The sequence below is a fragment of the Neodiprion virginianus genome, chromosome 2, assembly GCF_021901495.1.
Source record: "Neodiprion virginianus isolate iyNeoVirg1 chromosome 2, iyNeoVirg1.1, whole genome shotgun sequence".
Lineage (NCBI taxonomy): Eukaryota > Metazoa > Arthropoda > Insecta > Hymenoptera > Diprionidae > Neodiprion > Neodiprion virginianus.
The window spans coordinates 7,936,179-7,952,107 of record NC_060878.1 but is presented as its reverse complement, the minus strand read 5'-3'; the positions used below and the strand labels follow the sequence as shown (position 1 = coordinate 7,952,107).

The 15,929-nt window shown below is 39.2% G+C and overlaps 1 protein-coding gene across 6 annotated transcripts in view; it reads left to right on the top strand.

The window, feature by feature from the left end:
* Nucleotides 1-14,204, top strand: part of LOC124298903 (caskin-1) — a 54,730-nt gene extending 40,526 nt beyond the window's left edge. For all 6 annotated transcript variants that reach the window (XM_046751541.1, XM_046751546.1, XM_046751545.1 and 3 more), the window contains 6 exons: nucleotides 7,421-7,693; nucleotides 7,821-8,144; nucleotides 8,898-9,235; nucleotides 9,350-9,730; nucleotides 11,126-11,524; nucleotides 12,033-14,204. In XM_046751541.1, coding sequence (XP_046607497.1) covers nucleotides 7,421-7,693; nucleotides 7,821-8,144; nucleotides 8,898-9,235; nucleotides 9,350-9,730; nucleotides 11,126-11,524; nucleotides 12,033-12,287 — 1,970 coding nt within the window. In that variant the 3' untranslated portion in view covers nucleotides 12,288-14,204. The remainder of the gene's footprint in view (nucleotides 1-7,420; nucleotides 7,694-7,820; nucleotides 8,145-8,897; nucleotides 9,236-9,349; nucleotides 9,731-11,125; nucleotides 11,525-12,032) is intronic.
* Nucleotides 14,205-15,929: the final 1,725 nt, after the last annotated feature.

Below are 15,929 nucleotides of genomic sequence, written 5' to 3'. Positions count from 1 at the left end.
TGTAAACAGAGCGGGTGCAAACAGCGTTTAAATAACCGCGTGATAAGAAGTCTCAGACGGTATTTCCCCCTATAATTTCAGTCCTTTTTACCTTGGCTGGCAGCCGTTTCTATCCTAAACCACATTATTTTTCTTCGTCTTAAATTTTATCATCAAGACATCCTTGGCCTCAAACTTATCACACGATTAACCTCACAGGATGAGTTTATAATCTTGCATGTCGCAGTCAGTCATCATATCTTGTATGTACAGTATGTAATGTCTGATTTCCAAAAAAAAAAAAAAAAAAAGAAGAACACGGAGGAAAAGGAATTATTGAACTAACAGAATAGATTTTATTGGAGACCATTCCCGATCTAGTCATAGCCTCATTTGTTCCAGATACGATGACTTCAGGTCAACAATTTCGATTTAGTCAGTTTGTCAAAATGATTTAGCCAAGCGAATTTCTTGATTCAATTCAAGCCTTCCTTGTCGCGATTGAGTGAAGTATTGATTCGATTGCATCTTTTTGATGTGTTTTTAAAATCGAGTCAACTAAGTATCATTTGATTTCAAGTTTATGTACTGTTTAACCGTGTCGTATGTTCGTTGAAAGAAACGATTAGGTACTTGAAATAAAATAAGTACATGAATCCAGCCAAAAAAAAAATTTACACCGATCGAAAGAAGCACCGCATAAACATGCTTCGAAACAAGTAGAGGATATATTCGTCGTAAATATAGTATATTAGTACTGTAAACGGCCGCTAGGCGGCGAACTCTCTCGCTACGGAAGTGACTTTAGAGATATTTATAAAATCGGGTTGTTAGCTGGGGAGCCGGATACAGAAAACGTAAGACAAAATTGTCATCGGACCTATCGCGAACGAAGAAAGCATAATACCGAGTATCGAGTCATCGAAATTGATATCGATCACAAGTAATCAAAACTATTAATACATGTTCAATTCTATATCAAGTTTTCACGAGTATATTTCGTCGGACAAAAGTATTTTGTCGAATTAAATAAGTATTGTGTTCTCGCCGCGTTTCGCTATAGCATTTGGTAGTCGAATCAAACGTATATCAAATAATTCTTTCCCTTTGCATACGAAAAACTTGCCAACTTGAAGCTATTGATATAGGAATTTGAAATTGCAGAAGCTGCGTGTAACCGCGAAGTAAATTTAATTTTCAAAATTATGTCACGTATATTTGTTAGCGAGAAAGAGAGAGAGAGAGAGATGAAAAAAGGTGAGACTGTAATTGCGGATGCTGGAGTGGGATTGATAATGTCCCTTGCCAATTCAGAGGAGCAATTTACGAGCGTTAATTAACGCGACGTGGCATTAGGTATACAGTATGTATGTACGCAAGAGACTCTTAATGATTAATTAAGAAACGTTTCTATGGCAACGTCTCTTGGCATAAGCTCGACGGTTTCTTCCCGAGTTGCTGTGCGGCTTAAACGTGTGTCTTAAGCATCAAGAGTCGAGTCTTTGGGGTTGGTTTACGGTTTGGGTGAAACGACAGTGAAAATATTTCGTCGTTTCTCCTACCAAATTCTAGTTTTCGTTGCTCGCTGTTACGAGAAGAAGAAAAGGAAAAAATAAACACAAACTCTCTCACCGTGAAAAATGATAACCGTCATTTTGTAGACCTGCGGCATATATATATATAGATATCACTTACGGTTTTACCCTTGACGATATTATACCGTTATAACTCACACTTTCATCTTACCCACCTTTTTTTTCTTTATAGACCTATACCGAGACTTCTTATATCATACGCTTCTAAATTTTTATACCTAGACACTGTGAGGTGAATTATGAAGTTTGTGTAAATATTACGCAATCCAGTATCCATGTATACTTGTACCAAGGTCTGCAAGGTATGCCGTGTCGTACACTCTGCGGCATAGAATTTAATACGAATTTGGACGATTGAACAATCGATGATAAAAGAGAGTGTAATTAGTAACGTTGATGTAACAAGTCATTTCTTGGGAAAAATGGATCGTCTCAAATTGAGTAATCTATATTTTTAAAAAGCAAAGTGTATTCGGACTTTGGAAATTCAACTCCTTCGAACTCGTTCTAAATTTTTAACAGCTTCGAGCTGGTAATGATAATGTATTTGCAGGTTATCAAGTCTTTTTTCAAAAATTTCTAATTTCACACGTGGGGTTTGCATTTTTCTTGGAATGATAATATCCAAGTTTCCCTTTGGATTTTTAAAATTTTCTATATCAATTCAGCCTTAGACTTTTGGATTCAGTTGAAAAGTGCGGAATCGAGATATCCGAGTGTACACCATAGATCTCGGTATCGTTTAGCGTTGCTCATCAGCTAAGGTAGCGGCGAACAGAAGCTGGGAGCTCCTAGACCTCAGTTTCTCGCAATCAAACCCTCGACCCTCCAAGTACACGATGATACTAAAATTTATTGTTCCTTCTATGTAAACGCACACACACCGTCGAAAAATTTTGTGAGACCTCGTCACGACTGCGGTTATAAAAAAAGCGTTTGTTTTTTTTTTTTGTACTTTATAGACGCCGGTTATTTTGACGGTATATTAAAATTTTTTACAGCTAGGTGCAAATTGAATTATATCGCCCGATTCTTTATGGAATAATTTTTTTCTTCTCTCTACTATCTGTTTATTGGGTGAAAAATATCCGGGATCTAAAATTCAGGAACGAACATAATTTTAAACCACACAAACTGCTGCTTGGATGCAGCGCAACGTGGTTTAGATTTTTAATGGAAAAAAAGAAGAAAAATAAGAAATATTATTCAACTCGTTCGTATTTAATGTTATTCTATAGTCGTAGTAGTAGTAGTAGTAGGCGGTCCATAAAAATTGTATATTTGAACTAGTTTCTTGTTCGACTTCTTCGCTGTTTTCTTTCTCCTTTACTTGCTTGCTTTTTTCCCCTACTTCTCTGTCTTGCAGCTTCTCATAAAACTCAACCTCTCGCTGTGCTTCGCGGAGTGGTGTGAAAAATAAAAAAAATCGGTCTAGGCTATGATTTGTGTGTGTAGGCTGTTGTAATAACTTGAATACATGTATACATATATGTGGAATATTAAGTAGAGGGAAGAATCTTCGATAAATCCGTTTATTGAACAAAAATTAATATTACAATTGATCAATGTATCAGTATAGTTGTAATTATTGAACGACATTCAACAGCGTTGCGACGAAAGCTGCAGAAATTTTTAATTCATCTCAACCAATATTCTCGTTGCACAAGTTTAACATACCTAAATACAGTATGCCAAATATCCCGATGATGAAACTCGCGAAATCATAGGATCCAAGTATTAATCGTGACGATGCGATAACTCTTGAGTAAAGATTTGTTCATTTCTTTCAATTTTTATTTTTTTTTCTCTCTCGGAAAGAATAAGTTTCACCATCGATCGTGAAGTCTGAAATAACTAGCGAAACTTTCGCCAAAAGTTGCAAATATTCTGAAGATGATACTCTGCAAACACACACATATATATATATATATATTAAAACGTTATATTACGAATCCAATGTATTAATTTATTCCCAAAGAGAAGAAGAGGAAGATGGAAAAAAACGATTAAATTTTCTATTAAAACCGTTTGCATATCGACGCTCAGATGTTACTGAACAAACATATCATGTTACGTGTAAATTTATTATTTACAAAAAATTTTTTTTCAAAATTCACGCGTCGTCCGGGATGATTCACACCTTTCCTCCCTCCCCCTTTTTTCCATCTTTTACCTTTTCTAACTTCCGATCCTCTCTACCGCATAGTGGTTGTATACGTATACGCACAGCATTAACGTAACTTAAGCAATTGACACGGTGTGTTGGCTCCTCGGGGATTTTACTCCTTTCCTTTCTTTCCCATATTTCATGTGTATATATATATATATATATATATATATACACACACACATATTCCTCTGTATCCTTTTTCATCACCTTTTCGCACCTTCCTTCTGTAAGACACACACCAACCACCATACGACGTCGTCGGTCTCTCATCCTCGACTCTACGTTTCTGTGGTCGCGGTGGTTTACCCACGTATTATAACCCGGTATGTAGGTAGTAGAGGATATTATAAGGTAGCTGTCCACCCACGAAACACAGGCGAGATAACTATAACCCAACCGTCACACGCGTGAGACGAACTTTTATTTATTTATTTATTTATTTATTTTCATCATCTTTTTTCATTACTCGGCCCTCGTTTTCGGCATAAAAAATACTACACACCACATACCACGTTTCCCTGCAATAATAATATTATTTATTTTACTTGAGAATCGCGTGTATATGTGCAGTCTGTGTGCCATGTTCGATCGAAAAGATCGCGTGGAGTGCGGTGAAACGATGCGTGGGAAGATCCAACATGTGCGCGTGTGCGTGTCTTGACTTCTTCGACTCCTTTTCTTCCCCTCTCTTTTTTTTTTAAATTTTTTTATTTTTTAACGTATTGTGTATATAACGTCGCGCACTTCTCTACCACCGACACCCTTTCACATCTTTTTTGCCACCTTCTAGTTTACAGCGGTGGCGTGGCACTTGGAACAACAAACCGCTGTTTAACACTGCTTGCACTCCCGAAGTAACGAGGAGTAACGTAAGCTTCCATTTCGGAGCTTGCAAGTCGTTGTTCGAAAAGTGCGTTTCTTGTTGCTTCAAGATTTCACAGTTGCGGGAAATTGAGGAAATGGGAAATTTAGAAACGTCGGGAATAGACGCCAGTTTCGCCTCCCACCCCATCCTGTGTTTTCAATATAGGTAAATACACACGCGTTTATATGCTCCAAGACTAAACTTGTTCTATTTCCTTCTTCATCTTATCGTAATCTTCTCTATCAAGATGCAGTACAAAGAAAACCTCTTGTCCAGGGTTACACGCGCGGTGGTTAGATACGTAAACATTGTAACGGATATAGAGATAATCTTAGACAAGTTGTACGACCTCGTTCTTCTTTTCTTAACACATACCTTGTACCCACTTTGGTTCTGTGTCTCAGCTGCTGCTGCTGCTGCTGCTGTTGCTGCTACCGCTGCTGATGACACTGATGCTGTACGTTTCAGACTAACTTAGAGCAAAGAAGAATGTCTTCTAACAATGAATAATTGATGAAACTCGTGTGAGGTTGCAACACCTTGATGAAATCCGTATTTGATCCTTTCAATTTTTCCGCATTTTCGCATATTCACCTGTTTGCGACATTTCGAATGGCATGTTTACTCTCAACGTCTCTGATAAGATTGAGTCCAAGATATTGTTTTTTTCTCGTCAGTTTTTCTTTGTCATAAGATCGATGGTTCTTTACCGAATAATTAACGATCCTGAGAATAGAAATCTAAACGAAGATACGACTTGTTATAAATATCTTATACAGGAGAAAACTGATCATTGGTAATTTGTCAGCCTCTGCGTAGGTGTGATTGTCATGAATTACTGTACGATGATCAATGGAGTCGACAAGTCACCAAGTCGCTAATATTTCATGTCGTTGTGGTTGAAAAAAGATGTCTATTTCGTTAACAATAGTTATTCCAGCATGGCTGAAATTGCGTTTGTCGGTCTTGTTTCTGCGTAATACTCTTCAATCATTTAATAAAGGTTGATTGTTTCCCGTCCTACCGTTGGCTAACGTTTACGTGTGTAAAAGCGGCAGCCCCCGGATTAAAAATTAAGTTTAATGAAAGAAGAAAATCCTCTTTCGACTAACTACAGTGTATACGTATACGAGTACAACGCGCACATTGAACATCACGCAACTGACAGCACTTGAAGATGTTAAAAAGCCCTTGATTCGGACTTCAAAATCTCTCTCATAATGGCCTAGCCGCTAAACCACATGCATGGTCTCCCCATCTCATTATCTCAAAAACAACCTTTGTATACGTTGAAGGGGTGGACGGTTAGGTAGGAGGAAAATTACGGGTGGATTATTTTTTTTTTTCGAAACTAGCTTGCGACACAATCCGGCTTACGGTCAAGTATACGATTTAAATTTAGACGCTTCCTACGCCAGTGAAAACCTGTTCCTCGAGATGAGCATACATACACTCGCTACGTTGCTGTTAGTTCCTTCTGTTGGTTGGTGCTGCTGATGCTGATGCTGATGTTGCAGCCACGTTTCTCGACGCTAAGGTATACCTTGACGGCGAGGAGGAGGACGAGGAGGTGGAGGAGGACGGTCCTCCTCGTCGTGTAGCTCCTGCCACCGGCATGGCATCCCATCCCATTCCATCCCATCCCATTCCATCCCATTCCATCGCGTGGCGTTGCATGGCGTTTCATGGGGGTGGTGGGAGAAGGACGGCGTTGTTCCCGTCCCGTAGTGGTCGCCGTAGTCTCGTGGCTTCTTCGTCCTGTTCTTTGCTACTCCTCCTCGTACGTTGTGGTTGTTTTTTCTCTTTGTTTTCACGAAAAATTTAACCACCGCGTCTCAGTTTTCAACTTACAGAATTACCGAGTGTATTAATGCGATGATCTCGTTCCTATGAACGGTTGTCAACGTCGGTGTAACCTCCGAGAAGGATCCGATTGGGGGTGGTAGGACGATGTTTCTCATTTCGCGGTCTGTGGGGACACTCTATGGTTCTGTGTTTTTTTTTGTTTTTTTTTTCTTTTCAAACTTTTTTCTCGCGGCATTTTGTCTACAAATCACGAATCTGCGCAGTGCACAGTAACGATAAGTGTTTTTCAAATCGCAATGGCCAATCAGTGAAACGTGGCGTGCCTTTTAAAATTCATTGCGCGTGATCGGGGTGCACGGTGCCAATCTTCACTAAATGGTGTATATAGGCGAGAAATTAGGAAATAACGATTTAGAACTTGCAGCTGATGAAGTTGATTGAATTCAGTTTGATTGGAAACGTGTTGGTTTTCTCGATTTAGAGAAAGATCAGAAAACTGCACGAAATCGAACTACGAAAATACTTTATTTATACTCGTTTATACACACAGTCACCACGTCGATGTATACTATTTGTTTTAACTGCTAAAAGCATATCGTTTAACCAATTGTAACGTGTTTACATAGTCAGACTATTCTCTCTGATGAAAGGTTCATTCATGGGACAAAATTAGCTGCAATTCCTTTTTAATCTGACTAGCCAAATGCTTTCAGTATTCAAAGAAATTAAAGAAATTCCTTACGCCTAAGCTCTCATCGTATGTGTACCTACTTCCAATTAGAAGAGTTTTTCTCATTTATCTTCTTTGAAGGAACGATGTTTTTTTTTTTATTTTTTTTGTCAAATTAAATTCGATTGAATTTACCTTCACCATTCTACACCTCGTTCAGTAATTCAACTGCGACTACGTGAAAATTCATCGATTATTGTCATTGGGAAAGTTGTTTCCATTCTCAATTACCAACAATCTATAATCTGCATAATCTATTCTTCGGAATGTTTCAGTGGGCGGCATGAGCCGACCTTCGAAAGCAGTGGCCCAAGTTAAAAAGGTTGCTCCACCAGCCGTCCCGGACGTCTTCCGACACTCCGGTTCGTCTTTCGGTTCCGCGGGATATGCGAGCAGCGAAGATGGCTGCTTTTTGTCGGGGAGCGGGGGCGGCGGTGACGACGGATCCTACGGAATGCCGGCCGGAAAGAGTCCCGGTCCGATTTTCACCCATCCTGGATTCGCCTTTCCCCCCGTCGTCGGGAAGTACGCCCATGCCGAGGATCAGGGTACGTCTAATTTCGCGAATAGCTAAACCCTCGATGAATTCACAGTCTTCGACATTCCGTGTATAATTCTGTTTTGTTTTGTTTTGTTTTTTTTTTTATCATTCGATCATTCGTTCTCATCTCACAGGTATCGACATGACTCAAAGTCCGGGCAGAGACAGTCCCGGCAGTTCTGGGTCAGGCTCTGGTTCGAGGCACTCGACCGCTTCCCTCGATTCCGGAAGAGCTTCCGGCTATCATCTGGGTCCCAGAGGACCAGGGGCCCTGGCCTCATCGCCACGGTGCTCGATCAGTTCCCTGGGAAGTCATCCGGATCGGCCAGCAGATCTCGACGTGGTACATGCCTGGCTTACCGAACTCCAGTTCGAGGAGTACTTTACTTTATTCGCTTCGGCGGGATACGATCTTGCTACCATAACCCGAATGACCCCGGAGGATCTCACAGCTATAGGTATAAATTTAAAAAGATAATCTTTGATATCCGAACAGGCATTTTAAGAAAATTACCATCATTCAAATTACTTTGAGAAGATTCAGGGTAACGGGCTTCATTCGTGGATAGTTCTGACTGTAACGTAATAGTCTCTACCATTTCCTGTCCGTATTCGGATCGAAACATAGGAATCACTGTAATTTGATAACGTAAGCGTTGTGTTTCCATTTAATTATCGACTTTTGGAGTTTTCACCATGGATTCAATTCTGATTCTTCGTCTCGTTTCGATTATTAAATAGCAAACTTATCTTCTTACATGTTTTGTAGTCAATAAACAAAACAAGATATCTTTCCATGAAATTGTCACTCTTCTGCGATGTTTTATCATCTAGTTTTCAAATACGATAGAGACATGCGATCGAGTATTCTTCTCTTTGACCTCCCTTTCACGAATTCATTAAAGGCTACTCGGTGTGTCCCTGGAATATAAATTGAGCAATTGAAAGATTAAACGCTTTGTATGGTAATAATGATTTAAAAAAAAAAAAAAAAAGTCCTCATCCGCAAAACTGAAATATTCCATCTCCTCTATCTCCTCGATACCATGCAATTGAATTTAGATAAGTTGAATACAGTTTCTTCGTTAAAATGTTATATTCCAAGTAGACTGTAATATCTAGAGGGGTATGAATATTTTATTTCAACATTAATTACTGCTGTAGGAATAAGAATCAAAATAAAAAATAAAATTGATATTTTCATCCTGCAGGTATTAAGAAACCGAATCATCGAAAGCGACTTAAAGCAGAAATCGATAATTTAAACGTCGGTGATGGTTTGCCGGAGCATGTGCCTGGCTCGCTTGAAGAATGGTTGAGACTTTTAAGACTAGAAGAGTATTTGGGTGCGCTGCAGCAGCAAGGCATGCGGTCAGTCGAAGATGTAACGACTCTGACTTGGGAGGACCTTGAAGATATTGGTATTGTCAGGCTTGGTCATCAAAAGCGACTTCTCCTCGCTATTAAACGGGTGAAAGATATACGTGCTGGTAAACGCATACAGCCTCTCGATCTCGCTCGTCTTCCACCGCACCCTGGTCACACACAGGTACAGTAATAAAGTTTCAATTTTATGCAGATGTTTTTTTGGACTATCGTTATGATAAGAAGATTGTACACAGTTCTTCTGTTGTTTGAATTATTATATGATCTTCATTTGTAGGATGTTGTTATCCAACGTGGTGGACCAGATTTGCCGTCCCCTGATGAAGACTGCTCGTCGCCGGTACTTAGGTCGTTTCAAAGAGGAAATGAGGTGAATTCGACCTCGACGTGGCGAAGCATGTACGCTGCTATGCCTCAGAGCTTAGATTACACAGTAGCAAGGACAGGGCCTCGTGGCAAATCCCTCGAGAGCCTCGAAGATGCTCCTCTTAGTTATCCACCTTCGCCTACCCATGTTCAACCGACTCAAACTGAGTGGCGACCTCGAAGCTATGAGGACGGTGACTTGACGCCGACTAATGAAGCAGCGATAGAAGCTGGTGGCGGCACTCTACCCAGACCAAGACACTGTCTGGTACGTCCACGACCCATCGCTAAGGTAGGTTAACGGTTTTGTAGATTTGTTCATAGATTTTGAACCAATCGCTCGTATCAGGTGTATCTGAAGTTGAATCAATCTTTGGATCGGGTCACAAAATGTGTTTCGTAAAAAATTTTCTTGCAACAAATTGGTATAAGTTGCTTTTAAAGGAATAATATCCTGGTCTTAGTCGCTGTTAATCAGAATATTTGTTGTAAGAAAATATTTCATCAACAGTTCTGTATATAGCAAACAAAGATCAGAATCTGTGAAAAGTATATATAATTTGAAAAACTGGTAAATTCGAAAAATTAACGACGGAGCCAGGAATCGAACCTGGTATCTAGCGATGCTTTACCGGAGCCTTACTCCACTAGACCACCTAGCCGCCCTGACTCTGATGTCGTTAATTCCTCTCATTACCAGTAAGTTCAAATTTGTTTTCTTGTGCTGTGATAGTATATGTGAATATAGAAAGTTCTTCCTCTTCGAGCACAATTGTAAGAGTGTCTGTAAGTGTGTTTACATTTTGGTAACTTACTCTTCTTGGTGCGAAGCTCGTAAGACAGTCAATGACCGTCTGATATTAAATTGCGGATCGTATAATATTGAAATGCGGATATGCATCATCAATATAAATATTAATCTCGAGGTAATTTTTCAATTTGTTAATATTTATATTGATGATGCATATCCGCATTTCAATATTATACGATCCGCAATTTAATATCAGACGGTCATTGACTGTCTTACGAGCTTCGCACCAAGAAGAGTAAGTTACCAAAATGTAAACACACTTACAGACACTCTTACAATTGTGCTCGAAGAGGAAGAACACTTTCTATATTCACATATACTATCACAGCACAAGAAAACAAATTTGAACTTACTGGTAATGAGAGGAATTAACGACATCAGAGTCAGGGCGGCTAGGTGGTCTAGTGGAGTAAGGCTCCGGTAAAGCATCGCTAGATACCAGGTTCGATTCCTGGCTCCGTCGTTAATTTTTCGAATTTACCAGTTTTTCAAATTATATATACTTTTCACAAATTGAAAAATTACCTCGAGATTAATATTTATATTGATGATGCATATCCGCATTTCAATATTATACGATCCGCAATTTAATATCAGACGGTCATTGACTGTCTTACGAGCTTCGCACCAAGAAGAGTAAGTTACCAAAATGTAAACACACTTACAGACACTCTTACAATTGTGCTCGAAGAGGAAGAACACTTTCTATATTCACAAAGATCAGAATCTGTTCGTAGTTTTACCTGTTGGATCTCGTCACAATGCCGTTTGTGAAAGTTTCACGCGAATTCGTTCCACCTTGACGATCCACATCGTCTTCAAGACTGTATAATTGAAGGGTATCAATTATACTTATTGTGAAATTTTTAATCACAGGTCACCGCCACTCCTGGACAGTTTAAATCGTTGCCGCGCGATTTTGATAACAAATATCAACTTACTTACGGGCTTGAGAGCAGCCCCCATTTACCAAAACGTCGGCCACCGTCGCCGCCGCGACGCCAGAGTTCTCGTGAAATTGGGACAGCAGTTGGTGGAGGAACGGGAGATGTTGTAATAGATTGTAGCGGTCCTGTTCCGACAGCTTCCTGCGATGAAATGATTCCGCCACTGCCGGCTCCAGCGCCTGCACAATCCGCCCAGTCACAACAAATCCGACCACACTCCTCCATGTCAAGATCCTGGGGCAGCGTAGGTGTTAGTGTCAATGAAGAACACGAGCTAATTGCCTCTCTCGCCCTGCAACATCGCAACGGATCTGACGCTAGTTTTAAGGTGGGTTTTTAAACTTTTTATCAAACGTGTAGGGGTTTTTTTCACATCAACTGGGGACCTGCATTTGTTGCAAGGAACCTTTGGATATTCTGATTTTGGGACTAGCCGGATTTTTGAATTGTCAGATTTTAGTATGAGTGAAGAAGAACGGAAGACAACCCATTCATAGTTCTAACGTTATTCAGATAAATCAATTGAATAATCGTAAAATTGTAGGAAAAGGATGTAGCAAGAAATATGTGTACAACAACGTCGAATTTATTCTTCGTCTTTTGTCTATTCGAACAGTTTTTCGGAAACTTTATGATTGATTACTATATCTGATTAAAAACTTTGTGGCTCCTGGATAGTTCTATAGTTTCAGAGCACAACGCTGATCGATGTTACATAAGCCAACTGAAAGATGTTTGACATAGACAGATTTAAATGAAAACATGGTATTCGTACCTGAATTAGCAGTAAATATCGGCTTGTGCTAATCCTATAAAAATTTTTCTACAATTTCCAGTCAAGTTCGAGCACTGAATCAGACTCCTTACCGTTTGCGAACGAAAATGCAGGGACAATAAAACAGAGAGCGGCAAGAGCACAGGATTACACAAGTCCTCCGATGGGTGGCATGATGGGACATCATCATTCTGGTGCGGGAACTGGTCAAGAGACCGGGGATGTCTTGAACGACATCGGGAACATGCTTGCCAATCTTACAGACGAGCTAGACGCCATGCTTGAAGAGGAGAAACGTCAGGGCCTCAATCCCTAATTACTGCCTTTGCCCGCTACTGCTGTTCGCTCGTAGCGCAATTATTGTTGCCATAGCGATGAAGATAATTGAATGAATTTATTTAATACGTGACATTCCCTCTGACAACCAAGAACTGTGCGCACGCGAATTAAGGATGAGGAGGAGACGTGGCTTATCTAAATATTGACACTACCGTATTATATCAATTAAGAATGGCACAAATTCAAGATCAGTCAATGGGGCAGCTCTCCATATTGTAGGTATCTAGTTTTATTGAGACCCCTTTGTAACGTGTATCGCTCTTATAGATAGCATATGGTAATGAGAGTACTTGACTTATTACGTTGAAATCAAATCGTTAATTCCAGTCAATAAAATGCAAAATCATTTTGGCTTCGTATTTAAATTTAGTTTGAACGAATTTGAAGTATGACCCGGATTTGAATATAAACACGTGCTAGTTAATCTATTTACGCGTAAACGGAATCATTGATATGATTCAAAATATTTAGTTTACCACAGTTATGCTGGTTTGAGGTATGTAATTGTTAACATTACTTCCATCAGTCACACAACACGACGTTCTCTTGATATTTGAATAATTTTGCTATTATTCTAGTTATGTCTATCCAATTTCAATGAAACGGTGATTGAATTTGTTTTATGGAAATCGTGTGAATTGAGTTGCCACTATAATAAAGAACCGTATGAGTCGATAAATTAGATACGTTTACATAAATTGAGAACGCACTAACATTATTTATTGCTTACAGTAATATTATATATATAGGTAGTCAAGTAATAATGTACAACGGTTATTATTGTATATGGCAATAACAATGTGAATATAATATTACTGTAATACTATAATATAAAAAAATTAACAAACAAAAGAATAAAGAAACCGACGTGCCGCAACTCCTTTTCTCTTTTATACACGTGCTACGAGACTGCAGAGAAACGCGCACAGTGGTCTACAATTACGCTGTGCTGTGCCCACACACTACTTAAGAATTATTTACTTAACTCTTAAGATTATTCAAGTACAGAAAAAAAGGGCCTGTTCAATTCAGGCCATGGACTTGTCTTGTTAACTACTATAGGTGTATAGTTACATATAGATGTTATTGGCAAGCAGTGATTTTGAGTTTTGTACTGACTCACTATGAACATGATCATGTTTGCTTTTATTTCTCTTTTTTACGAACGTCCTTGTTCCTTTACCACAATTTTTTTTTTTTTTTTACCGTCGATAACTGGACATGGATCTACATGGTAGTATTCAAATGATGATCCGAAAAGGTTATACTAGCTGACGGGCTGCTATATTTTGATGTTTATTATTATACCAAATCAACGATGAATTTTAATGTTTACATATATACAATTACAGATTTATTTACACTATATAAAAAGTATCTCTATCGACGAATGTCAAAAGTTTTATTATAAGTTCCTAGACATTTATACATAAATATCTATGTAGGTAATATAAAAAATCGTTATGTATACATTATTGTACGAAGCGAACTATCCCCTTATCGGAATACTTACCTACTTCTCGTGCCGCTATTTCTTGCATTGATTTAGTAATGCGTATAGCACGCATAAATACGTATATTACTATTAATTAGTTGATATTTTAGTAAGTGATGGTGATGACATCGAATTACAGGTGTGCATACATGTATTTGCCGCGTGGAACTTTGAAATAATTCAGTGACAGGTTGCGTAGAGTACTTACTGATCACTACTTGCCTGTGACATATACATATTATATATATAAATATATATTATACTAGTTATAGTTTTTGTACAAAGGTATGCGCCGATCAGTCTCGCTCGGCGAGATGTGCGTCCGCCTAAGCTGTATTGTACACCCCTCCCCCCCTTCCATGTTGGTTTAATATTCATTAAATATAACATTATAATGAAGAGAATTGTTATTTGAATAAGACCAGTTCATCTTACTGATGCTTACCTTATTTAAGCATCTCATTTGACTATAAGTAACGACAAACAATTTCGCCTAGGTTGAATCGTGCGGAAAACGTATTTACACTTAATCACATTGAATTATTCATCGTGATACTTTCGAAGAAAATACAAATGTGTAAATCATGTGTTCTACACCACCGCTTTCACTTTGAAATAGTTATAGTTTGTCGGATTCGAGTGTACTATTGATGAAATCGTATATTAGATGTTACTTCTTTAACAAAAATCGTTGCCAGCAACACATCATGAACAACAGACCGAAAACATGATACTTTTTTTTCTAATTTTTCTGCTGCTGGTCTTCCCTTCGTAACTTCTCTCCTGTTGATCCCACGCTATTTTCGCTGCGTTTTCTGAGTTCCTGGGGGTCCAATTGGTCGGGAAAAGGTCAAATAAATCGAATCAGAGACCCAAAATTTTTGGTCGAAAAATGAAGAAAAAGTAAGGCTAACCCCTTTGCATTTTTGGCGAAAATTTACGCGATTTCGAAAAGTGCTGGAACAAATTCTTTCATGCACCATTCCGACGTAATTTTGCGTGAGAAATCGATTGGGCGCAGTCCCAATACGCTGCGATCAACGCATCAAAAGTTACAGCCAAAAAACGAGAACCTGTGTTTTCGACATTTTTCAGCAGGTGCTTTTTCCTTCGTAACTTCTCTCCTGTTGATCCCACGCTGTTTTCGCTGCGTTTTCTGAGTTCCTGGGGGTCCGATTGGTCAGGAAAGGGTCATTTGAATCGAATCGGGGACCAAAAATTTTTCGGTTAAAAAAAAAGCAAGGCTAACCCCTTTGCATTTTTGGCGAAAATTTTCGCGATTTCGAAAAGTGCTGGAATAAATTCTTTCATGCACCATTCCGACGTAATTTTGCGAGAGAAATCGATTGGGCGCAGTCCCAATACGCTGCGATCAACGCATCAAAAGTTACAGCCGAAAAACGAGAACCTGTGTTTTCGACATTTTTCAGCAGGTGCTTTTTCCTTCGTAACTTCTCTCCTGTTGATCCCACGCTGTTTTCGCTGCGTTTTCTGAGTTCCTGGGGGTCCAATTGGTCAGGAAAGGGTCATTTGAATCATATCGGGGACCAAAAATTTTTCGGCTAAAAAAAAAGCAAGGCTAACCCCTTTGCATTTTTGGCGAAAATTTTCGCGATTTCGAAAAGTGCTGGAATAAATTCTTTCATGCACCATTCCGACGTAATTTTGCGAGAGAAATCGATTGGGCGCAGTCCCAATACGCTGCGATCAACGCATCAAAAGTTACAGCCAAAAAACGAGAACCTGTGTTTTCGACATTTTTCAGCAGGTGCTTTTTCGCTCGCCATTTCTCTCCTGTTGGTCCTACGCTCTTTTCGCTGCGTTTTCTGAGTTCCTGAGGGTCCAATTGGTCAGGAAAAGGTCAAATAAATCGAATCGGAGTCCCAAAATTTTTGGTCGAAAAATGAAGAAAAAGTAAGGCTAACCCCTTTGCATTTTTGGCGAAAATTTACGCGATTTTTAAAAGTGCTGGAATAAATTCTTTCATGCACCATTCCGACGTAATTTTGCGAGAGAAATCGATTGGGCGCAGTCCCAATACGCTGCGATCAACGCATCAAAAGTTACAGCCAAAAAACGAGAACCTGTGTTTTCGACATTTTTCAGCAGGTGCTTTTTCGCTCG